This window comes from Ovis aries, chromosome 17 (genome assembly GCF_016772045.2).
Source record: "Ovis aries strain OAR_USU_Benz2616 breed Rambouillet chromosome 17, ARS-UI_Ramb_v3.0, whole genome shotgun sequence".
Taxonomy (NCBI): Eukaryota; Metazoa; Chordata; class Mammalia; order Artiodactyla; family Bovidae; genus Ovis; species Ovis aries.
In genome coordinates, this window is record NC_056070.1 from 56,856,046 (window position 1) to 56,882,466 (window position 26,421).

Below are 26,421 nucleotides of genomic sequence, written 5' to 3' on the forward strand. Positions count from 1 at the left end.
TTCTCCAGGGGATCAAACCTGTGTCTCCTGCACTGTAGGCAGATTTTTCACCACTAAGCCACCAGGGAAGCCCCCTTCTAGAAACTTAGGGAATCACTAAGACATCTCTCTCATGCTTGTTGAGTGCATTAGGTAAGATGATGTATGGAAAAGTTCTTAGCACTTGCCTGGGCACAGAGTAAGTGCTCAGTTAACACGAGCCCTTATTCCTTCCTAGTCCTTGTATGCTTACAGGGTTCTCCCACACTTGGAGTTCTGAAAGCTCCTACTTCTGGTAAGGGCAGTGCACCATGCTTGTGGGAAGAAGGGGATCAAAGCAGAAGAAAAGGGAGTCAAACAGAATTACTGTCTAACAGGGATGTGTGCTGTTGCCCTTTATTGGTTTTACATACGAGTTAGTTTACGAATACTTTCAGGAGCATGTAAGTGTGAAATTGGAAAGCGTCACTGCAGGACTGCCACGAGCCGCTGCACTGGCAATATAAAAGGGGAGGAGGGCGGGGGACATGGTGGGCCAAGGAGAGCGAGAAAAGGAGAGAGGCGGGGAAAAACAGAAGGTGAGCCCCAGAAGGTATGGAAGGACACAAAGACACAGGGCTGGGGAGCAAACTGGCTTTGAAGTTCAAAGCACAGTCATGCAGGTTGATGGCTGAACACACACTTCTTTGACTTTTTCAACATGCTCCCTGCTCTCTCACCTCCATGCTTTCACTCCAGCTATTTCCTCCATGTGATTTCCCATTCCCTGCCACAGACACTGCTCGAGACTGGCCGAGCTTTCAGGCCAAGCTCAAATTTTATTTTCTTTCAGGAGAAATTATAAAGTGTTCCATGGTTAATAAGAATACAGACTGGGTCAGCAAGACCTGCTTTGGAATTGAGTTTGGTTGAACCTGAGGCAAGTTTCTTCACCTCTAGAAACCTTAGCTTTCCAATTTGTGAAATGTAGATCTGTAGTCACAACCTCATAGGGTTATAATAAATAATAAATGATAATGTACACAAAGGCTAAACTTCTGCTCAATAAATGTCAGCTGCTATTATTTTCTCAGTCACCCACATTCCAGTCCCACTTCCTCCACACCTATTACACTGAACCAGAATTACTGACAACCATGGAACCATGCTTTTATCTCTAAATCCTCAAAAAGAGCCTCATCCACTACATAACGTAAAATAGATGTGGCATAAATATCATGTGAATTGAATGCAATGACTATCACAGTCTCTGATTATGGACTATTTCAAGACAAACATCCCAAGCAACTGGGTACAGGTGATCAGATGACTGTGAGTAGGTTCCCAATCTTATCTGGGATGAGAGTGAGGCTCTTCAGGAAACCATTCTGTGGCACAGACACGTCAGCTCCCATAATAATAAGAACAAGAAACAACCAACAGGTACTGAGATCTTACTACATCCTAAACAAGCACTTACTACTTCCAAGTGCTTTACCCCAAATAAATCAGCTAATCCTCAAAACACCACCATGGAAAAGGGGCAGTTCTCACCACCATTTCACAGAGGAGGAAACTTAAAATGACCAGCCATCCTGGTTTGCCAGGATCTGAGGGGGTCCCTGGGATTAAGATTTTCAGCGCAAAACCCAGAAAAGTCCCAGGCACGCTGGGGTGAGTGCCTAACACTGAAGCACACAGATGTTATGCAAATGTCCCAAGGTCAATGAGTGGCCAAACCAGGATGACAAACCCAGGACCCCCATCACCTCCACTGCAGACACAAAGGCAAAAATGAATCCACTGAGGCAACAAATTATCCAGGTCATAAAGTGGACCCTCCACTGGGCTTCCCAGCACAGAGTCTGACACGAGTATGTATTCAAATGACTGGCCCAATTGTGTTCTAGCCATGTACTGCCCAGAGCGAGCCATGTGACTCTCAGGCAAATTGTTATCCTCCCTGGGCCTCAGATGCTTTCACCTTCAAGATGAAGAAAGGGGTCTGACTAACTCAGATGCCAAATAACAGGCTCCCTTTGCCCTCAGTAGGTGAAAGTAAATGATTAGACTACTCTTTCCCACTCCACCCAAACTTGGGCCACGGAATCCTTCTCAACCTGAGTGGGTATTCACAACCCATTTGTAGCTGATTTTTAGCATGATTTCCTAAGCCAACATCTTTATCTTCAACGTCTATTGACACTCAACCAGTTTCCCAGGAGTCACTCTGGTCTCCTAGGATTCGACTCTCAGGCTGGCACTTAAGGACAGCCTACAGATGGCCGTGGGATGACAATGGAAGGGACAGACTCTGTAGACTGGGCACTCCCTGTTCAGCCCTGTGTTATGGACTCCACCATGGTACAGCACCATGGACAAGGGCAGGGACTCAGAAGAGGCTACCTGGCCTTGGCATCGTGGCTCACGCACTATATACAAGCAATGTAACCTTGGGCAAGTTACCTAAGCTGATTCTCCATTTCCTCAACTACATAATAAGGATTATAAGACTACCTACCTCCTAGGATTATAAGGATTCAATTAGTTAATATATGTAAAATGCCTAGCACACAGTAAGCAGTAGATGTGTTAGTATTATTAGAATTCTCAAAATCAGCCTCCAAGGTGGATATTATTTAACAGATGAGGGAACTGAGGTTCAGAGGGATTATGTTGCCCAAGGTCACACGGCTAGTTAAGCAGCAAAGCTGGATTCAAAGGCTGATTTCTAAGCTCTGCTCTGCCACACTGCATCTCTGTAAACACTTGATGGTGAAATGAGTGATTCTTACCTGTCGGCAGGGCCTTGCCTGGATTCACAGGGCTGCACGCCGCATTTCCTCCCAACCCCCAAGCACCTGCTTGTTCTCTCCTGGCTGGCTCTGGAATATCCACTGCTTTTACCCTGGCCCATCTACACCACTGGCAAAGGGCGCACTGATGCCAACAGATCTGAGCATCAGCCTACAGAAAACCAGAACCCAGACTGCTGAGTCTCCAGCTCCTGGGAAACAGGGGAGAGAAACTTCACCATTTTGATTATCGGACTTCCCCAGTGTGTCAAGCAAATTCTGCCATTTTATAGATCTCTGTCTTTCAGGGAATTGAGCAGACACAGATTAGAGAAAATGGGTTAAAGGGATTAAGCACCTAGGTACCTGTGCTGTCTTATCTACCTCACTCCCCTGGGGAGCCTCCTAAACATATGTATCTCTTTGTCTTAATAATCACACCTATTCACAAAAATATCAATTCCAGTTAGCACTAAAAAAAGTTGCTATAGCTAATGTATTTCTGGCCATGCTATTAGGTCCCACAGGGTGAGCTGGTGGTGCCGTATTTCTAGTTCATTCCATCTAGTGCTTTTTTTTTTTGGCCATGCCATGCAGCTCACAGAATCTAAGTTCCCTGACCAGGGATCAAACCCATACCCCCTGCAATGAGGCAACGTCTTAACCACTGGACTGCCAAGGAAGTCCCAATGCGCCTTGCTGGGAAAGTACTTACCCAAAGATGGGGCTTGGGGAGTCTCTAACACTAGTGAGAGACCAGAAATTGGTTCCGTTCCTGCTCCTGCCCAGGTTGCTGGTGGGTGCTGAGCTTGCAGCAAGTGATGTGGAACCCTGTGGCTCTCTTCCAGCCGGTGACTCCACAGGATGCGATGTGCGGAGTACAGCACCATGTCAGATATTTAGCTGTCTGCCCACATTTTAGAAGCAGGTCAACGGCTCCTAACCCTCCTCCTCACTTTATACACAGGAAAGGCAGGAAGAAAGTGGGTTGGAAAAACAGATCCGTGTTTCCCTCTGGAGCCTTGCTCTCACTGCTCATGAGATCGAGTCAGCTCCATCCAAATGGAAGACTCTTTGTGTTCTCAACGGTTCCTTCTCTTGCAGAACTGGCACACTCATGCCTTTTCAAAGGTAGGCAACCTCCTGGCCAGTTTAGCTCTCGGGAGCTGCTCTCCTACCAAGGGAGAACGCCAGAGTCATCTGGCAAGGGGAAGGGTCTGACCAAGTGTTGTCACCTCCAAAACTTGCTCTGGATGTGTGTCCAAGAGGTGAGAACAGATAAAAGCAAACAGCCAGGGAAGCACTGGGAGAAAGGCGAGAATACTGAATCTGATTTTAACAGAAGAGGTCGGGAAAGGACAGCAAAAGGTGGCAGGTAGGAAAGCTGGCTTGGAATCCAAAAGGTCTGGACTCAGCCCCTCAGCATGTGACCTTGGAGAAGTTACTGAACCATTTTCTGTGACTAATAGAACCTGCTTCCTCCTCCGTAAACTGGTGATAACAATGATGTGCTCCCTCCAAGACTGTTACAAGGCTACAACGAGAGGATGCAGGTGAAGGGCATAGCGCCGGGAGCTGGAGCCATGCTTACTGACCAGTCTACCTCACTTTACCCATCACTTTACACTAACACTGCTCGACAGCCACCATTCACAGCACTTACCAGGCGTGGTGCTGATCTCTGGGTTTCAAAGAAGTAAGCCTTGGACTGATTTTCTATCAGTTCAACAGATTACTGCCACGATTAAGTGAGAAAACACCTCCTATGGAGCTCTCACATCCCCGGTCCACAGCCCCTAGCCTACACCAGAGACTTGGCTTTTCTGCAACTATGGAAGGGCCCATAGACCTGAAAAGCTGGAAGGCTAAGGTGCTTAGAACAGAGGAAACTTGTCAGGCAAGCAGTTACCAGGGCAAGGAATGATAACTGAAGGTCTATGGAGCTCATGGATGCTGTCTCTTGGTCTTGATGCTGGTTACATGTATGTGCTCACACTGAGAAAACAACTTGTACAATTAAGATTTGTGCACTTTTCTATATGACTGTTGTGGCGGTTCAGTTGCTAAGTCATGTCTGACTCTGCGTCCCGATGGACTGCAGCATGTCAGATTTCTCTGTGCTCTGCTATCACTCGGAGTTTGCTCCAATTCATGTCCACTGATCGGTGATGCTATCTAATCATCTCTTCCTCTGCTGCCGTCTTCTCCTTTAACCTTCGATCTTTCCCAGCATCGGGGTCATTTCCAATGAGTTGCAGGAATAACAATAAACAACTCATTTCCAACGAGTAGTTACAATAACAATAAAGAATTATTCAGATTGTGACTGCCCTTCTCCATTATCCAAAGTGTGGAGCAGCCCTTCCCAATGGGTGTTACAAGCACAACTGGGCTGTGAGCACAAGATGTTGTTGGCCCCCCGGGGCAGAAAGCGACCTCATCACTTCACCCCACCCTGGGGAGCTGTAGAAACACCATGTTTTTTGGTGAGACTGGCAAGTACTGCTCTCAATGAACAGCATCCTCCTCATCAGACCAGTTTACCTTAAGGCCTTTCCTACCTTAGGTCAATTGTATTTACTCCATTTTTAATCAGGTTCTTCTATCCTTTCTGAGCAGAAGACAGCTTAGCTGGCTACACTTAAGGGTCAACAACCGCAGACTGGCTCTTTACAGACCTGGGAGTTCATCTTGGACATCATGCATATCTCACTCTTCACAGCAAGCTACTGTCTAGGAGGTCCCTCCCTCTTCTCCAACTTCCTTCCCCCATGACCACTGAAGGGAAAACCTAAAATAAATTTTAATCATTTAGGCAATCAATGGATGTCACACAGATTACGTGCTGGTTTTCTCTTTGAAAGTTTATTGTCATTTAAAGAAAAAAAAAAAAAAAACACCCTCTACTTGTTACATTCACCTCTCAGAACATTTAATGTACCAGTTAATGATGTTATTGTATTAAAAAAAAAAAAAGCCCAACTGCTTGAAATGGCTGTATGTTATTATTATTTTTTGCCATGTTCTGGTATTAAAGTGTTTTAAACTCTTTGGAAAAAATGGTGTAACATTAAGTACCGAGATTTCAAATTCCCAGATTAGAAACAAGATTTTTTTATCAGGAGGAATTTTAGTAAAAATTCAAGGGTAAAAGGAAATGTTAATAGAAAATAAAAAACAAAAATATTGTAAAAAATAGGACCCCACCCCACCCCCAACCCAGTCAAGTTAGGTTAAAAAAAAAAAACATTGCAACCAAACCCATTCCATCCCACCCCCCAGTATTTCTCTTAGAAAAGTCACCCAATCCTAAACACAGGGTCTCACACACCAATACAAGTAGCTTGATTTGCAGATCAGCTTCTGGGATCTTCTACTGGCCCCAGTTAGAATTTCTTTAAAAAAAACTTAAAGTTAGGTAGTTAGATTTCTATAAATACTGGTATCCAAATCAAGGAAAATATCCTGGCTTTGGTATGGCTACAGAAATCTGGAAACTGTTCAAGAGGACACTGGCTTAGAGAGGGAGGTGAGGGAGACACAGCTCCTAGGTGGAGGTAAAATAAATATTAGGGCGCACCTGCAGCAAACACCGCGGGCACCGCGTGAGGCTGACGCCACGACAAAACACGTGTACAGGTTCTTGATCAGGATCACACACACACAGCTTCTTGAACAGAATAACACACATACAGGTTCTTGATCAGATTAACAAATGTATAGGTTATTGATTGGAATTGTCTGGACCACACTTTATCCAAGTACCACTTTCAGGAAATAGTTTGAATCTGGGAATTTATCTGGTGCCCTGACGAGACAAAGGCCTTTTAGAAGAAGAATAACCACCTGGGTTAAAACCAGGCCCCTCTTATTCTAGGAAGCTCAGAATCTGTCTTTTCCTTGTCTTGTTTGACTTTGCCCATCATAAAAGCACCTCTATCTCCTAACAAGGAGGCTCTTCCCTCCCTGGTCACCAACCACAGGGGCAGAACTGCTGACTCTTCACCTCTGGAGTGACTCAATACAAAGCAGATCTTCCAGGATCAGGAATATAATTTACTGTGTCATGTCTCAGGTGGACCACACGGTCTCCCTCATTCTCACCACATCATGACTGTGAAGGTTTGTGAGGATACTGAGGAGAAGGTAGTGGTGTGGCCGAGTCCATGCTGAAGCGTGGCCTCAAACATCCTCCAATTTACAGAAGGGAAAAGGCTGAAGTGCCTGGTCTTCAAATCACTAATCTTTTCATGAAAGCACGAAGGAACCACCAGGCAAGGCCAGAAAACAAGGTGAGTTGCTGCTGCTTCAACACGGAAAGTTGTTATCAACACAATCCTTACCACTACCACTCCCCCAGAGAAACTACAGAGTAGTGGTAGAAAGACAATCATTAAAAAAAAAAATTTTTTTTAAACCATCTTTGATGGCAACACACATAAAATACATCTAAATAAATTTCCAGCACACTGTGCAAGGGGATAACAAAGAGCTCCCTGATATTATGGGAGGTGACACACACCACAGCGAAAATTCAGCCAAGAGAGGGCCGCCCTTAGAGCAAAGGCTGCCAAGAAAAAATAAAAGGTGAAGGCCCTGTTTAGTGCAGATCTGGTTCACTACTGTAAAAATCATCACCATGGGAGGCTGGAAGGCAGAGAAACTCAGAATGCCCAGGCAACTTCTGATAAATGACGTCATTTATCCTATTTTCTAAATGAGACTCCAACACCACGAGAAAATGAGAGAAAAACTGGATTATAAATTAAAACTCAAATGTACCTGTACAAGCCTTTACTCTGGGTCACTAAGGTTGGTCTCTGTTGAAGCCAGGACTCGAGAAGGTAATCTACTTGTCCTCACAGCTCCACAACCTACTTTGGGACATGTGTATCAAGAGATAATATGAAGACAATCACTTGAGACCAAGGGAATTGCTTACAAAGGTCTCCTAGGACACATAACGTCTACTGATTGCTCAGAAATGCTAACACTTGAGCCAAATATTTTAACATCTTAAGATGGCAACAAGAATATTAAAGCAAACAATCAGCCAGTAAGTCATCTGTCCAATTTGGAGAGTGAAGGAACGTGAGCAGGTCAGGCTGTTTCATCAGGATTCATTTAGGGAGAGTGTGGGTTTAATGGCGGTCACGGCCTTCTTTGTCTCCAACCTGGGCCAGAGCTCCTGGGAGCTGACAAGGCTTCACGGGTTTGGAATGGCCAAGGTGAAACACTGGCATCAGCAACAAAAGTATGATCTGAGTTAGAGTGTGCAGATCACTGATGGCTCCACCATCCATCTCACCTCCCCACAGACAACCCAGACCATCAGCTGGCAGCAGGGACCACCTCATCTACTTGGGAGCAGGAGACAGCAGCGAACTACACACTAACACTTCTAAAATGATCACTTTGTGTTCCAGACTGAGCTAGAATAAATCTGTGTGAATAAACCACTTGTCTAAACAACATCTGAAATCAGTAACTTCAGCACTTTATGAATATGAAACACTCTCCCTGCCCCAGCCCTGTTTACTGCAGTGCACGTTGTCTCATGCAAATTTTTCTGTCTTTCAGCCGGTGGAATGGATGGAACACACCAGACATAACACAAGATATTCATTTCTCCAAGAAGGCTTAGAGTCCGGAGAATGACTTCTTCTAGGACCTCTGCCCCAAGCTTCTGAGGAAGCAGTGAACTGTGCTTGACAAGGAAGGGACCTACGTGATCCACTGATTGGATTCAAAAGGTGAAAACGCATTGCAGAGGGTATCCCTTCCTGCTCCTCGCCATGGAAGAAAGACCTACAGATAATAGAGAGAGCTGTCTCTTCAAACTTAGAAGAGGCTTTAAAAGAGAAAAAACAAAAGACAAAGCATAAGCAAAAAAAAAAAAAAATCGGTAAAGCCAACTCCCAATGCTCCAGAGAGTACAACAGTCTCAGGGGACGGACGACTAGAAGAAGTTGGCGCAGGGAAAGAATGATGCAAGGCGGGGCGGGGCTGCCACGAGAGTGCCTTGTGGAATCCACCACAGTGTTCTCCATCTGCCAAGGCCAAGGAGCCATTCCCAAGTTAAAAATTTTCTATTAAGAAAACAAGACAAAACCAAAAACCATTCCAGAAAAGGGGTCGAGGGAAGAATACTGGAGAACATCAAGCCGCTGACCTCCGGCGGATCACGAAGAGCCCACGCTGAAGCTGGCCCAAGTAAATCCTCATCTTGGTGCTGTCGCTTGTCTTCCTCACCCAGATCTGTGGGGAAGAAGGAAAAGGAAGAGGATGAGAAGCCAGTACTGAGGGACACATGTTTCAGAGCACAGGGATGTCTGCATGAACTAGGTGCCAGCAGACAGCTGGCAACCTCTTCCTGTCAACCCAAGAGGCCTTCATAGACACCTCCTTGACCTCTGGCCTCCACTGCAGACAGTAGGCATCCGCCTGTGAACTCATTTCTTCCAGTCACCTCTTTTACAACTTTGAGTACAAAAATGGAAAGCACAGTGATCCTGAGTTTCTTTTTCATTTCTGCCTCCATCTTAAGGACTCTTTCTGGTTTGGTTTGATTACAGCATTAGCAACATTAAGGCACACATATTGATAAACAAACTTCCAATCAAATAGGAAAATATTTTCCTTGACCCAAGGGACTTTCATGGTACAGCCTTCCAGAGCTCTAGTTTCCTGGCAATTAAGGCTAATGGTCATAACAAGAAAGGACAGAAAAATTAACAACAAAAAATGCCTGTAAGTGAGTGAAAGTCCAATTAGGATGCTGAAACGGCAAATTAGCTTAAGACAGTCCTTCCCTCCTGACCATATCATTCTCCCACAGTTGTGATCAGATGTCTGGCACTGGACAGGGCAGGTATATTCTTCCACAGAACTGAGAAAGAACTCTTCCAGCAGGGGGCCTGCCAGAGCTGCCAGGGGCACTCAATACACAGCATCCTACAGCCAGGGAGGGGAAGGAGGGCTACCCCTCCATCATTCACCCCACCTGAGGGAGGAATTCCTGGTGGCCAGGCATTGTGATGACCAAGCTGAGCTCCTTCATTCTCAGAAAAACCCTCAGAAGTAAGTACTGGCATCATCCCCACGTTACGGAAGAGCAAGGGTCAGTCCACTTGTCTGATGGAAACCTTGGCACATGACATCAAGGCCCCTTGCTCTTCCTCACTAAACCACAGCACCTGACTCTTGGTCTCACCTGTTCTCTCAACCATGTACCTAACATGCAATCAAATGGAGATAAAAGTGTAATGTAAGTCTTTTAAAGATCTGCATCTCACCATATATGCAAGTGCAAGTTCACAGCTCTCCTCTTTCCCCCGTTGATTTTTCAGGCTTTAAAAAAGCTTATTCAAAAAAGTCGCTCAGTCACATCTGATTCCTTGCAACCCTACAGACTGTAGCCGGCCAGGCTCCTCAGTCCACGGAATTTTCCAGGCAAGAATACTGGAGTGGGTAGCCATTCCCTTCTCCAGGGGATCTTTCTGACCCAGGGATCAAACCCAGGTCTCCTGCATTGCAGATAGATTCTTTACCATCTGACCCACTGCGGGGTCGGGGGACACACACAGACTATTTTCAGTTTCATCTCAATTTCCTTACTGTGATTATTTAACAACACAAATACTTTAGTCAAGTACCCTGGTTTAAACATAAAGACCTCACATGAAGCCAAACTTCTAAAGGACCTTGTAGAACCATTTTAAACTGAAAACTGACTCCAAGGAGGGCTAAACAAGCAGGCAGTCACCAACATGCTCAGACCCACGACCCACGCACCAAGTCTGCCCACGGTCAAGTTATGCAGTGGCCAAGTAGCTTCAGTGTTGCTTAGGATTTGACCTAAAAAAAATAAGCTGAAATATTTCCAAGAATTGAGAAAAGTTTCCCCGTTGCCAGAGTTGCAAGGCTCCAATGCACTGAGGCTTCTTCCCTCCAGGAGACATGTCTCAGTCTCACTGTTCCCTTGTCAGATCTCGCAGATACTCTGTCAAAGGGTGACAATCTTCAAAAGAAAAACAAAAAAACCTAATTTGCATTTCTATTTTCCTGAAAGTCCTGAGGTCACAGCACAGGTTCTGAAGTTAGGTTCAGGTACCAGGAAGCCACATGTACCTTGTACAGTGGCCCATAGGGCCAGGCACATGTGCTCTGCTGTGAAATTGCAAAGCCTACTGCCAGGGAATAGCAGGCTTCTGAGATGCCCTGTTCTGACTTGGCTTGAGATGACACACAGATCCCAAGCCTACAGAAGAATGACATTCATTTATTTGGTAATCTCTCCGTAACTACTAAGTAAACAATTCTGCAAACTAGTCACATTGGAGGGCATTTTCAATTCAGGAAGCTCAGAGAATAGAATAGGCTTAAGTTATTTTATAATCCAGCTTCATTAGATTTACTGTGCACTGGCATGACTAAGTTGGAGGGTAGACACATAAAAATCAATTTCTTTACTGACATTTGTGGATTGATAAAAGATCAAGCCAAAACAGCTATTAAAGTTTTAAACTATTTCTTGACTACGAACAATACCCAGTTACACACTGCTGACAGCCTGCTAATGAAGGGCCAGCAGGAGAACTCACAGGCCAGTCCCATCGTCCTCGGCCTCATGACCCTGTGAGCTGACTTTCAATCAGCCCCCATCCTACAAGAGTAACTGGAGGACACCAGTCCCTGAAGATATGAGCCTAGCATCTCCTTGCTCAGAAGCACAACAGGGATTAGAGAGATAGCAGGCAAGGAGTGGCGTGTGGGTCAGAAGAGACCACCACCCATTTACTGAGCACTTACTGTGTGCCAGGTGCCTTGTTAGATCCTCAGAGCGAGAAACAAATCTGAGTACCCATGGGCGCTCGAGAGAGAGAACAACAAAGACGAGCTGGCTCCACAGGCAAGTCCCATCCTCAGTGGATTGTTTCCTTAAGAAGTGGCATGATTTGAATGTGCAGACAGCAAGCTGACTTGCCTTGTGTTCCTTCCTGCAGCCTATCTCAGTGGTGCCCAACTCAACTACTCTGTAGGGAGTTCACAATCACAAGGAATATACAAACCCGCATATACTGTAGTCATGCAAAGTAAGAGCTTTTCAAGAACAATATGTGCAATTTCTGCCTGAAAGTGCTATCTTTCAAATCTAACCCACGTACAATACAATGATTCCACTGTACTTTCTTGGTGGTACTTGCACTGTAGGTTTGTCCCATTTTGCACTCCTAAAGGGTGAGGGAGTTAGAGTTAGCTCAGTCCTTACTTCGTTGGCTCCGACAGAGCTGATCACACAGCTCAGTTTCTGGTTGTCCTTCGACTCCAGATAGATGGCTTGGCTCTTATGGTACCTGCCAGAAACAAGACATACACTTATTTTTTTAACCACTTTTTTGAGATATAATTGACATCTGAAATGTGGTACATATTTAATGTACACAAATCAGTGAGTTTGAGGACAAGTACATACCCATGAAATCATCACCACCCATCATAAACATCTGTCTCCTCCCACCCTTTTTATCATAACTATAGTTTTGTAGCTTTTTTCTTCTTTTTTGGTAAGAATATTTAACATAAGGGCTTCCCTTGTGGCTCAACTGGTAAAGAATCCACCTGCAATGTGGGAGACCTGGGTTGGGAAGATCCCCTGGAGAAGGGAAAGGCTACTCACTCCAGTATTCTGAGTTGGAGAATTCCATGGACTGTATAGTGCATGGGGTTGCAAAGAGTCAGACACGACTGAGCAACTTTCACTTCACTTTCACTTTACCCTCTTAAAATTTTAAGTATGTAAGTACTGGCACAAATTTAAGAAAGTAATAAAGAAATGAAGGAAAGGAGGGAAGAAAAAAAATACCATCACAACAAAAAATATAATTAAAGGAGTCTTAATTTATATTTGAGGAACAGCCTGGAATTCAGGTTTAATTTCAATGCTTCCATCCTTGGATTAGACAACCTCCTAATCTTCTAAGTCTAAAATCTACATTCTTGGTCTCACTGCAGAGTGGAAAAGGGGGCCAAGGAAAGGGATAGAAAACCAACTCTGTATTTAGTGTTTTATTTAAGACTATGTGACCCAGTTCACTAGTGGAGCTGATGGAATTCCAGCTGAGCTATTTCAAATCCTGAAAGATGATGCTGTGAAAGTGCTGCACTGAATATGTCAGCAAATTTGGAAAACTCAGCAGTGGCCACAGGACTGGAAAGGGTCAGTTTTCATTCCAATCCCAAAGAAAGGCAATGCCAAAGAATGCTCAAACTACCACACAATTGCACTCATCTCACACACTAGTAAACTAATGCTCAAAATTCTCCAAGCCAGGCTTCAGCAGTATGTGAACCATGAACTTCCAGATGTTCAAGCTGGTTTTAGAAAAGGCAGAGGAACCAGAGATCAAATTGCCAACAACCACTGGATCATCAAAAAAGAGAGTTCCAGAAAAACATCCATTTCTGCTTTATTGACTATGCCAAAACCTTTGACTGTGTGGATCACAATAAACAGTGGAAAATTCTGAAAGAGTTGAGAATACCTGACCACCTGACCTGCCTCTTGAGAAACCTATATGAAGTCAGGAAGCAACAGTTAGAACTGGACATGGAACAACAGACTGGTTCCAAATAGGAAAAGGAGTACATCAAGGCTGTATATTGTCACCCTGCTTATTTAACTTCTATGCAGAGTACATTGTGAGAAATACTGGGCTGGAAGAAGCACAAGATGGAATCAAGATTGCTGGGAGAAATATCGATAACCTCAGATATGCAGATGACACCACCCTTATGGCAGAAAGTGAAGAGGAACTAAAAAAAGCCTCTTGATGAAAGTGAAAGAGGAGAGTGAAAAAGTTGGCTGAAAGCTCAACATTCAGAAAATGAAGATCATGGCATCTGGTTCCATCACTTCATGGCAAATAGGTGGGGAAAAAGTGGAAACAGTGTCAGACTTTATTTTGGGGGGCTCCAAAATCACTGCAGATGGTGACTGCAGCCATGAAATTAAAAGACGCTTACTCCTTGGAAGAAAAGTTATGACCAACCTAGATAGCATATTCAAAAGCAGAGACATTACTTTGCCAACAAAGGTCCATCTAGTCAAGGCTATGGTTTTTCCAGTGGTCATGTATGGATGTGAGAGTTGGACTGTGAAGAAAGCTGAGTGCTGAAGAATTGATGCTTTTGAACTGTGGAGTTGGAGAAGACTCTTGAGAGTACCTTGGACTGCAAGGAGATCCAACCAGTCCATCATAAAGGAGATCAGTCCTGGGTGTTCATCAGAAGGACTTATGTTGAAGCTGAAACTCCAATACTTTGGCCACCTGATGCGAAGAGCTGACTTATTTGAATAAGATCCTGATGCTGCGAAAGACTGAGGGTAGGAGGAGAAGGGGATGACAGAGGATGAGATGGTTGGATGGCATCACCAACTCGATGGACATGAGTTTGGGTAGGCTCCGGGAGTTGGTGATGGACAGGGAGGCCTGGAGTGCTGTGGTTCATGGGGTCGCAAAGAGATGGACATGACTGAGCGACTGAACTGAACTGACCCAGTTCAAAAAGTTAATTATAATTTTTCAAGTAAAACCTATGTCCCTACTCTCTATCTCTACCCCCAAAACACTGAGGCAGGAGAGTGGACAAAGAATAGATGGGCTTAAACACATTGTTCCATTATTTTCTATTTGTTCAGATAACAAATACAAAATAAGCAAATTTGGCCTGCCTTTCTCAACAAGACAATAGGTCAAATTCAGCCCTTATTCTGATTGCTCATTCAGCAAATACTCATTAGCCACTCACTGTATCACTGGTCACCCTAGAGAGTTGGGGCAGACAGCCAACAAGGCCATAGGGTCTCTGCTGTCAGGAGCTCTGAATATAGTGGCAATGACTATTAAATACTCATACCTGCCAAGTTTAACTAGGTGAAGTTCTGAGCATTAGACTTGGACCAAAAGGTACCTAACTTTGCCCTGGTCAGTTGGGAGAACTGACCAGGAGATAAGACAAGACTCTCCCCTTTTCAGTCTCTGCATCTATTCTCTTGGCCTGTAGTGCAGGACCATCTTCACTTTCTTTTACAAGTTCAGGGACAAGGCCAAGGATGAAAGTGAGGAAACCAGGGCCAAAGCACAAATGAGTCTCTTAACAGCTGCCACAAGGGAAGGAGTAGCTGCTGTGTCACCAGGGCTGGAAACATCAGTAGAGGTGCTGCTGGCAACGGTGGCCTGGGCCAGTCCAGTACAGTCAAGAACATAACCTTTGATTCACTCTGGCTGTGCAGAACTGACTTAACAGACCCACCAACTCATGTAGCTTCCACCAAAATGCATCTCCCAGCAAAGCATCGCCATCTTACCACGATTTCTGTTGGGGAAGAAGACAGACTCTGTTTTGCTGGTACAATGAAATAACCCAGTGCTAAGAAATCACAGTTAAGGATGCACTTAACACCTACAACGGCTTCCCTGTGGCTCAGCTGGTAAAGAATCTACCTGCAGTGTGGGAGACCTGGCTTTCATCCCTGGGTTGGGACGATCCCCTGGAGAAGGAAATGGCTACCCACTCCAGTATTTTGGCCTGGAGAATTCCATGGACTGTACAGCCCAAGGGGTTGCAAAGAGTTGGACACAACTGAGCGACTTTCACTTTCACTTCACGCCCAAATGGGCTTTTTTCAATCAAGGTTCTAAGCACTCTTTAACATGCTACTTAGAGCTGAACACTTAAGTTTCCAAGTCAATTTATTTCCTGAGAACACTATGAAAAGAAACAGAATCACAGATTCAATTAGAACAGCAACACTGGTTAAGACTCAGCTTTAAAGTTGCTTTTGGCCAGGGATTAGTTGGTAAACTGGGTCAGGGGACCTCCATAACACTAAATATGTTAATATTACAGTACACAAGGAAAGGGTGAACTGGTTCACGGCAAAACTCAAACTTGAGTTTCCCTTCCACATCTAAGCCAACCATCCTGTGTAATTGGTAAAGTTGTGAGTAATGGTTAGAATAAAAACAGAAGGGGAAACTATTCACAGCTACTCTATGGGGATTATAAGTTATTAAAGAGATAAAAAAACACAAAACAACATGCAACTAGCCTCAAGTCACCCTGATACTACTTTCTAAATACTTTAATAAAGAAAGGTCATAAATAGGTGTGGTACAGAAGTATATAGCTAGTGTGAAATGTGCTCAATATACTAAGTCAAGAAAAAAACTACATCCATTATGTCCCTGGGTACATAATACAACATGATGTGTGTTACGTGTGTATCATATACACAGAAAAAAACCAGGTAAGCTTATATATTAAAATGTTTATTAAATATATATTAAAATTTCACCAAAATAGAAAATAAAAACCTCAGAAAAGAATGATATTTCTTTTCACTGAATGGTTTTCCTCTTTTCTTGAATAAATAGGTACAAAAGTGTGAAAGCATTAGTCACCTAGTCATATTCGACTCTTTGCAACCACATGGACTGTAGCCCACCAGGCTCCTCTGTCCATGGAATTCTCCAGGCAAGAATACCAGAGTGGATTGCCATTTCCTTCTCCAGGGGATCTTCCCGACCCAGGTATCAAACCTGAGTCTCTTGCATTGCAGGTAGACTCTTCACTGTCTGAACCACCAGGGAAGCCTTATTACTTGTATTAAAAAGTATACTGTACTTAGTTATGGGCTTCCCTGGTGGCTCAGAGGTTAAAGCATCTGCCTGGAATGCGGGAGACTCGGGTTCGATCCCTGGGTTGGTTAGATCCCCTGGAGAAGGAAATGGCAACACACTCCAGTACTCTTGCCTGGAGAATCCCACAGAGGGAGGAGCCTGGTAGGCTATAGCCCATGGGGTCGAAAAGAGTCGGACACGACTGAGCGACTTCACTTTCACTTACTTATAAGCCGCGATACTGGAAAATACCAAAGTAACCAAAAAATCGTGAGAAGAAAACTTAATGTCACAAATCATGTCTTAATATCTGTTAAAGGCAATTCTGGGAGACAGTCAGAACAGCTGTCCTGGGATGCACTGTATCTTCCTCCCAATACACTCAGCATCCAAATGCCAACATACCAGCCTGGCTTTAAAGTAGATACTGGGAGTAAATGCAATCTGGTCCGGTAAGCCTGGGAAATGGTCTAGGACTTACACGACTGGCCCACCTCTCAACCCTGCCTGCTCTGGGGTCACTGAACGCCCACCACTGCTCACATGCTCCTGTGCCTGCTGTGTGCTCCCCAGGAGAGCTGGCCACCACTGTTTCCCAAACTTGACTCCCAAGTCCTTCTGAAGCAGAGGCTCTGGGACCTCCGGCGGGTTCTCTCTCATCACAAAGTGGTCCCGGGGAACCATTATCCCTGAATATCAAATCTACTAATTACTAACATTCTCTGGGAAAAAACAAGTCCTCAGAAATTAAAGTATTCATACATAGTGGGTGATAGGAGGGGTAAGTTTTCAAGATAAAACCAGAAAGTATATGGCAACCTTACCATACAAATTTACTTGCTAATTCTAAATACTAATTAAAAAAGCAGAAAATTCAAAGTATGTTCAAAGAATGTTAAAAAAAAGCAACAAAAATTGAGTTAAATTAGTAAAAATGTATTCTTTTTTTTTTAAACCAATTAACCTCAGATATGCAGATGACACCACCCTTATGGCAGAAAGTGAAGAGGAACTTAAAAAGCCTCTTGATGAAAGTGAAAGTGGAGAGTGGAAAAGTTGGCTTAAAGCTCAACATTCAGAAAACAAAGATCATGGCATCCGGTCCCATCACTTCATGGGAAATAGATGGGAAACAGTGGAAACAGTGTCAGACTTTATTTTGGGGGGCTCCAAAATCACTGCAGATGGTGATTGCAGCCATGAAATTAAAAGACGCTTACTCCTTGGAAGGAAAGTTATGACTAACCTAGACAGTATATTCAAAAGCAGAGACATTACTTTGCCAACTAAGGTCCGTCTAGTCAAGGCTATGGTTTTTCCTGTGGTCATGTATGGATGAGAGTTGGACTGTGAAGAAGGCTGAGCGCCGAAGAATGGATGCTTTTGAACTGTGGTGTTGGAGAAGACTCTTGAGAGTCCCTTGGACTGCAAGGAGATCCAACCAGTCCATTCTGAAGGAGATCAGCCCTGGGATTTCTTTGGAAGGAATGATGCTAAAGCTGAAACTCCAGTACTTTGGCCACCTCATGCGAAGAGTTGACTCATTGGAAAGGACTCTGATGCTGGGAGGAATTGGGGGCAGGAGGAGAAGGGGACGACAGAGGATGAGATGGCTGGATGGCATCACTGACTTGATGGACGTGAGTCTGAGTGAATTCCGGGAGTTGGTGATAGACAGGGAGGCCTGGCGTGCTGCAATACATGGGGTCACACAGAGTCGGACATGACTGAGTGACTGAACTGAACTGGTCTGATAAGCTACAACTCATCTCTGCTGAAAAAATATTTTACATAGCCTCAGAGAACAAGCCCCAAACATCAAATTGACTCTATTACTAATGGAAATTCTGACCTGGGGGAATTCCTACAATTAAGTCCTTAAAGTTTTGCCTCTACTATTAAACCCAATGAACTAGAACCACCATTACTATTATTGAAGAAAGCAATTTCTTTAGAAGGTGGGTCAAAAAGTGGGGCAAAGAAGGGGTAGAATTAATTTAATTTTGTATCCTCCTGGGAATCCTGATATTAATGCTTTAATTTCCCCCAAAAAATGAATGCCATGTTACAACCACAGGACTGCAAGAAGTCCCAATTCCAGCTGTAAAGAGGCACTGCTGGGGAGGTGGGGGTGGGAGGCTCAAGAGGGAGGGGATATACGTACACTTATAGCTGACACAAGGTGCTGTACAGCAGAAATCAACACAACACGGTAAAGCAATTATCCTCCAATTAAAAATAAAGAAAGAGTCACTGCTTTGAGTTATTAATAAAAGCCAGGCCGGAAGGTTAAATCCACCCGTGCACGTGGGTGGTTTCACTGGATTCACTTTAGCAGCCCCAGATTTAAAAGTGAGGGGAGAAAATACAGTCCACTGGCACCATCAGTGAGTCACCTTAAAATCTCATCTACTTTCACAGTGCTTTCTAAGGAGGGTCATTAGTACAAATCAAAACGTGAGGAAAACCTCCAGCAGGACATAAAATATCTTAAAAGCAGTATACCCAGAGGCAAGGGCAGATGCTCATCTTCCCAAGTGAAACGTAGCCTGATAAATAAGTGTTCAGGCCAAGATGGGCAGCCCAAATCACACTCCTTGTGCTGAAGTCATTTAAAACTCAATGAAATGTGTTTTGCCAGAAATACCGTTTCACAAAAATACTTCACGCCACCGGCAAGAGCAGAAAGCAGTTCAGCAGACCTCTCGGCCATAGGCCAGGACTACTGAGAAAGAAGGAAGAACGAGAGCCTCCAAACTGACAAGGACACGGAGCCAAACATCATGAGCCTGGTCAGACGTGAGAGGCCAGTCCGGCACTGGGACTGTATCAGCCAGGATTCTGGCAAACACTTGCCAGATCCAGCGGACTGGGAGGGGCCCTCTCTCAGCAGATGTGACGTGAACTCTGACCAGCAAGGCCACAGAAGAGGAACACAAAGAATGCAGAAAACAACAGTCATCATACTTAACCACAGAGTAAGCAGCCTGAAAGTCACTGAAATTACCAGATGCTCCCAGACACTTGAAAGATCTCTGCTGCCACTGGGAGAAAGACAGTGAAATGCCTTCCAAATGCTTAGGTGGCTGGACACATCCCACCTGACCACGGTCTACACCGTGAAACCCCCGTCACTGTGGATCCTTTCTTTAGAAAAACAAAGAATTTTATTTTACTGCCTTTTCATATCCTGTAAATCTGAGGACGAAGCCTTAGGAGAAGGAAGACAGAAAGCGACGCAATGACAAAATGAACATCATCTGAAATATCACAGGGCTTTAGGACTCACAGATTCGTAAAGATGTTAGTGATAAATCTCATCATTTTTGAAGATGGTTCTTATGTGTGGGCTTGATCTTTAAAGGTTATTTGGTTTTCATTATTAGAAACATTTTTCATCTTATTTTGCCCCTTGATGTGTTGAGTTGTCAGGGCCTGCCATCTAGTGGTGATGTGTTCTGACAAGCAACCCTAGAAAACAACACAACTGGCCTTTTAGAAGGACACCGAAGAATCAAATGACAGGAGCAGAAGTCACCAAGATCAGGCTAACAGACAGATCCAGCCTTCATCCTCTACTGGGTTATTAACTCACTGTAACCTCACGGGTGGAACTGATTTACTTCAGGCACCACTAGGTCTCTGAGCATTTTTACCAACTTCACACATTTAATACTGGGGCTTTTTTTTTTTTTTTTTAAAGAAACCTCAAAACATTCAAAATAATCATAACTAATTTTTGAATTTTGGTTTAAAGACTGAAACTCAAAACATTATATAACCATTATAAATGGCAATTACAGAGACCCTACAATAACCCAGGGAAACATTCTCCATACAAACAAGTAGAAAGGCAGCATGAAAACATGTCCACCATGACTTACCCTGACCAACAGTATGCCTACACATGGGCAATGAATAAAAGGAAGAATTGAGAATTTAAAGAAAAGGTGGCAGGGTCCAGGTGACCTGACACCTAGCAGATGCCCAGTCACAGAGCAAACAGTAGGAAACCTTTACAAAAAGAGCAAATGCATGAATAAGGTTTTTCATATTGTTTTGCTATTTCCTTCCAAAGACCTCAATGGTGGCCTGAAGGTTTCAAACCATCTTCAATCTAAACTAGTAATGGTTCAGGCTACACCTCTCCCAGGCACATTCCCTGAAACACTTGTGCTGCAGGATGTGGTGTGTAACAGGGTGCACACATGCTCAGTCACTCACTCATGTCCTTCTCTCTGCGATCCCCCCAAGCTCCTCTGTCCATAGGATTACCCAGGCAAGAATACTAGAGTGGGACACCACTTCCTCCTCCAGGGGATCTTCCCAACCCAGGGACTGAACCCACATCTCCTGCACTGGCAGGCAGATTCTGTACCACTGAGCCACCAGGACAGCCTGTGTAAAAGGGTACCTTGGTCAGATAAACAGTACTGAGTAACATCTCATAAATTCACAGTGTACATTAGCGTATCAGAAGACCCAGAGTGCTACAATGACGAAACCCACTGATCTTAGTTATTAGTTAACACAGCCACGGCCCACACTCACCTGACCACAGAATCTTTTCTTCCACAGAACCCCTATTAATTTCAGCATGCAGAGGGCCCAGTTAAGGGGAGACAGAGGGGGACATAAACCCTGACCCCAGGCTACAGGGGCACCACAAAAGATATAAGCCTGCAGGTTCTAGCATGGTGGCAGCAGCATGATCAGAAGAACATGTTTTGGGGAACACTGCCTTCAGAGATCTAACAAGCAGCAGATATCCAAAACTCCTGACACACTTAACCTCCCTCCACCTTTAGTTAAGCAGCAGCCATGCTCTGAAATAATAACTAGAGACAGACCTGGCCCTCTTCCCAAACGGTTCTTTCGAGATACTAATGAGTAACCTATGTTCACACAGAACTTACCATCTTTTATCGTAGTACAGTTTGCCGTCTTCTATCCGAGCTTCAAATCTCTGGGCTGGAGACTCTGCAGGGGTGGTGGGCAAGTGTTCAGGAGAGGATGGGGATGCTGGAGGAACCAAAGAGATATCCCCATGACTAAGCATGTCACAAGCATGCGAGTCCATTCACTAACATGCTTTAAGTGAAATGCTATTTAAAAGGGGGTAAGGGTCCTCGTGATCCTCAAGTTCTTACCGTTGTAATAAATGGAAATTCAACAAAATTCTTGTACATCACATCCTCAAAACAACTCTGCGAGCAGGCAAGGCAAAGATTAACCTCCCCACAGAAGAGAAACTGAAACCTGAGGCTCAGGCATGCTAAGGATGTGCCCAAGGTGACTGGGGGTAGGACTAAAACACCACTGACAGTAAGAAGCTCCAGTGGGCAAGAACTGGAAAAATCTCTTTAAATTTATAAAAATTAAATGTCTAGAAATATTTATCAAGAGATAGAGCAGGTTACTGGGGTATGTATCGAGTCAAGCTAAAAGCGCTGATAACTAAAATGGGATCAAATCATCTAAATTCACAACCAGCCCCACCAGGCCTTCAGACACTCAGAACTTCTCTCCGGACCATAGTGGCTTTCAGGAGGGAATTATTTAGAGTGGCAAGAATCTTGTTTCCTTTCACAAGACTCACCTCATGGACGGATGTGTAAGTAATTGCCATGTTTAAAAACAACAACAACAAAAATGCCTTGCCAGTTCAGAGTTCTATTTTGCAGCCTAGCAAAGACCCTTGAGTGCTGCTCTGAATGAAGCACCCTAAACACTGGGCCTGTCTCTTCTGTAAGCTGGGACTGGGAGTAGCCTGAAAGGCCCTTAGGAGAACCAGCCTGTGAAAAGCCACTGGATAAGCACGCCTCGTGCTGAACTCTACCAAGCGACTAACACTGAAATATCCTCTGATTTCATTTTCAGAAATGGATCTGTGCTGACATCTTATGCCTAATGCCTACAAAGGAAAGGAAAAAATCATGTCTTTTTTACAATAAATCCTAAGGAAAAAACAAAGGTACTTTTAACATAGCAGGGTTAAAAATAAAAACCAGGGGAGGATGAGCTTAAAGGTCCCCTTTGGTTTTCATGATGACTGCTCTTAGGTAAATGATGAATGTTTTATTTTTGAAAACCATGACAACTCCTTGTCAGGCATTCACAAGCTTTTCCAACGATACAATAAAAGGCTGCCCAAACGCCTCTAACGTTGTGCACCTACCTGGTCTCTTGGGTGACTTCAGCTGTAGGAAGAACAACAAAAAAATCTTAGAGAAAATCATTTCAGATGCAACTTAAGGTATCAAAGGTATCACAGTGATTTCATAAGCAACATGTGAACAAAATAAAGCCCGAGCTTTCAAATAAACATTAAAAAAAATCACACTGTACCTTATTTAACGTTCTCAGATCCTCCATGATCTGCTCATCTGTTAACAAATAGTTGAGCTGGGGTGTTGAGAGTTAAAGGAATGTGTCTAAAAAGGACAGTTTCTAAGCAAACAGAATTCAACAAGATGGTGCCAGAGTTTGAGAATCTACCAAGTGAGAGGAAGTTCCACCATGTTCCTACAGTTTGCCACTCTGAACTTTCTGATCCTCCTACTCAACGTGGTGGAGTCAGGTATGTAAAAGAATCCACATTCCCCCATCTTACAAATGTCGATGGTTAAGAAGGTGAAATGAGACTCCACGGGTAACTACAGTAACAGTGAGAGCCCAGGACGCAGGAAAAAACTTCACCTGCCACTTGTGAAGTGCTTTTGTCCCGAAGATCCGAGACTTCCACACACATACATAATCTTGCCTAGCAGCTTCAATTCTCGGTTGGGAAGATGAAGGGACCTGAAGTCATGCCCTGTCCTCCTGGCAGATAAATAAGAAAACCATCTGTACAAATGGCTATTATCTCCTCAAGAGGATAAACTACAGCCCCCTGCCCACACCCCGCCCCGCCCGCCCACCACGTATCCCCTTTCCATTCTTATGATGAGAGGGGTTTCTTGACGTCTAACTAAACTCTTTTTTGTTTCAATTGAACAGCAGTTTGCAATCCACTGTTTGGGGGATATAGCTGACTGAAGTACAAGAGGCACTTACTATTCTCATTTGCTACGTGGAAAAATCAAGGGCACATGAAATTTTCAGCTGTCCCGAATCTCCAAGTGACTGTAAAAGGAGCCCAGAGTCCCTTTCCAAATGACTGCTCTCTGCAACTCCCCCCCACTCAAAGCAGAAACGACTGAGGACTCCAATCATAAAATGGCCACCCTCTATCTCACAGACGAATATATGTTCTTTCCAACCTAATATGACAATTCCTGTAGGACAATGGCCATGTTCAGTCTATCAAAAGGAAAAGCAAAGGATTCAGTGGTCTAAAGGAAAAGGCATGATGAAGGCTTGATGTGAGTGGATATCAGGAGCAGGTTTCCTCCTCTTGTCTGGGATGGGGACAGGATCATTCGGTCGCCTCCGCAACTTTCTGGTCATGATGGGTTTCACTTCCATGGAGTCTGTGGCAAGAATGGAATGGGTAAAGCTATCCAACTGCCACCTGAAGTCAGCAAGAATCCACAGTAGGACTATCAGCCCCAGAGCCACCCCATCAGGGTTGTTTTATGGGGGATGTCCAGTCCACGCGTGACCTGAGTCAGACGCCGGATGACTTCCGAGGGGCCTGTGCTCAGGAGACTCTGAAGGCTGACCCAAGCACACACACCCCTCAGAAACGGCAGCCCCCTGCAGCTTCCCACTGCAGCTGCTGCGGCTCTGCTCCGACTCCCTGGAAACTAGGCGTTTTCCCTCTTCCTCCTCTCTCCAATCAAGAGGCCACAGAGCAGTAGGCGCTTAGGATTGGAAGGAATTTCTGGGTTGTCTCCATTAATTCCTGCCCTTCCCACAGACAGTGAGTGAACCAAAGCCCAGTGGTGTAATAGGCTCTTGAGAGACCTCTAGCCTCAGTCTCAACATTTTTACATGAGATTTACAAACCTGAACTCTTATTATTTATTTTACCACCTTTTCTAACTACTCGACTATCCAGACTGATATACCCTGAAGGCTCCTGGTAAAGGTCTAGTTTCCTCCTCCTTGACTTCTCTCAACTGGCTGTCACTGTGGCCACCTCCCCTCATACACAACCTCTCCCCAAGGTCCCTCCTTCTCTCCTGGTTTCCATCCTTGGCCTCCGTTTTGCTGGCCTGCTCCTTAGATGCAAGTGAGCTCTGAGGTCTTGTCAGTTCTCGCTCCAGCTCCACCCACCCTGCCGCACAGCACCCTACCCCGCCACACATTCTTCTCCAGGTTCTGAGTGAACCACTTCTTCCCTGTGATTCACCCCCAAGACCATCTCCTCCACCACCCACCCTCCCTAGTCAGAGCCAACTGTCATCTGTGACTTTCTTCACCTACACGTCAGATCCTTCAGATAATGGCAGTTCTGCCTTTTCACTGGACTTCCCAGGGGGCACTAGTGGTAAAGAATCCACCTGCCAATGCAGGAGACTTAAGTGATGCGGGTTCGATCCCTAGGTTGGGAAGATCCCCTGGAAGAGGGCGTGGCAACCCACTCCACTATTCTTGCTTGGAGAATCCCACAGACAGAGGAGCCTGGCGGGCTACCGTCCGTGGGGTCGCAAAGAGCCGGACACAACTAAAGCAACTTAGCACTCACACATGCTGCCTTTTCACTACCTCTCAACTCCATCCTCTCATCATACCCTCACTTCTGTCAAAGGGCTCTTCCTCAGACACAGATCACTCATCACATCACTCTTCTCAGGAAACATATCAATACCTTGCTTTAGCTACAGAATAAAGGCCATGCCTGCTTCCCTGGTGGCTCAGATGGTAAAGCGTCTGCCTGCAATGCAAGAGACCCGGGCTCAATCCCTGGGTCGGGAAGATCCCCTGGAGAAGGAAATGGCAACCCACTCCAGTACCCTTGCCTGAAAAACTCCATGGACTGAGGAGCCTGGCGGGCTACAGTCCACGGGGTCACAAAGAGTCAGACACGACTGAGCGACTTCACTCACTTCTCCCTTCTGGTCTCTGTCCCTTCTCCTCCCTGCACAGAGTCTCTGCGCGAGCTTTTCAACTCTTCTGTCACCCATAGGCACCACCCTGTTTATGCCTTCAGCCACTGCGGGCCGTCCCTTGCCCAGCTGCCTCTTTTCTGCCAGGAAACTCCTACACACAGCAACCACCGAGAGCCAGCTCAACACTCTCCCTGCTGTTACGGCTTCTGAGAAGTCCTGCCTTCTTCCCAGCAACCAGAGCATCTGTATGAGCCCCTCCACCAAGCTCCTGGTCGCTCCCCTAGCAGACACACGAACTCCACCCCAAGGCCGAGCACACTTCCGGCACACAGCAGGGGCTGGCTGCACAGGATTTCCCACAGAACAACTAGATGAAGTCAAGTCTGAGGCTGAGGGCCAGTTCATTTGTGACTGTCACCTACACGAACAGCTGACAGGACAGCCTGACAGAATTCGACGTGGCCTGTCCACCACAGCAACGCGCAAGGCCCGAGAGGGTATAACGGGGGAGAGTGAGAGGCCGTCTCCCTAAAAGACCTCTCTTACCCTGTGCTGAGACGCCACCCTCCCAGTTTCTTACTGGTTGCGTGGGTGGGAATCCCCGTGGCAGTTTGTGACGTGTCAGGCAGGCTGAGTAAATAAATACTCTTGCATCTCAAGTTTCCTCATCTGTAAAATGTACATACCGGTAACACTTCCCTCACAGGGTGCTGTGAAGATTACATGACGACAGGTATAAAGCCCTCAACATGGTGCCTGGCGTAACTTGAGTTCAGTCAATGCCAGTTTTTATCATCGAGCTCTCAGCCAGGATAAAAACCATACAAAGATCTTTCTGAGAAGTCATGGCACAAACAGCTGCAATAGAAGTTACAAACTTGAAGCCAACTGCTGTCAACCATGAGGCTTTACAACATTTAGACCTAATCTGGAAGATGAAAGCACACCAGAGATAAGGCACCAAGACTCCAGCCAAGTGTGCCCTGC

The 26,421-nt window shown here is 45.0% G+C and overlaps 1 protein-coding gene across 1 annotated transcript in view; it reads right to left on the bottom strand.

Annotated features, from left to right (window-relative positions):
- Positions 1–5,599: 5,599 nt before the first annotated feature.
- SUDS3 (SDS3 homolog, SIN3A corepressor complex component) overlaps positions 5,600–26,421 on the bottom strand; it is a 37,078-nt gene continuing 16,256 nt past the window's right edge. The window contains exons 7-12 of the mRNA XM_015101645.3: positions 23,815–23,910; positions 22,787–22,848; positions 22,617–22,638; positions 21,355–21,460; positions 12,025–12,109; positions 5,600–9,011 (exon numbers count right to left, since the gene is read on the bottom strand). Coding sequence (XP_014957131.2) covers positions 8,913–9,011; positions 12,025–12,109; positions 21,355–21,460; positions 22,617–22,638; positions 22,787–22,848; positions 23,815–23,910 — 470 coding nt within the window. The 3' untranslated portion in view covers positions 5,600–8,912. The remainder of the gene's footprint in view (positions 9,012–12,024; positions 12,110–21,354; positions 21,461–22,616; positions 22,639–22,786; positions 22,849–23,814; positions 23,911–26,421) is intronic.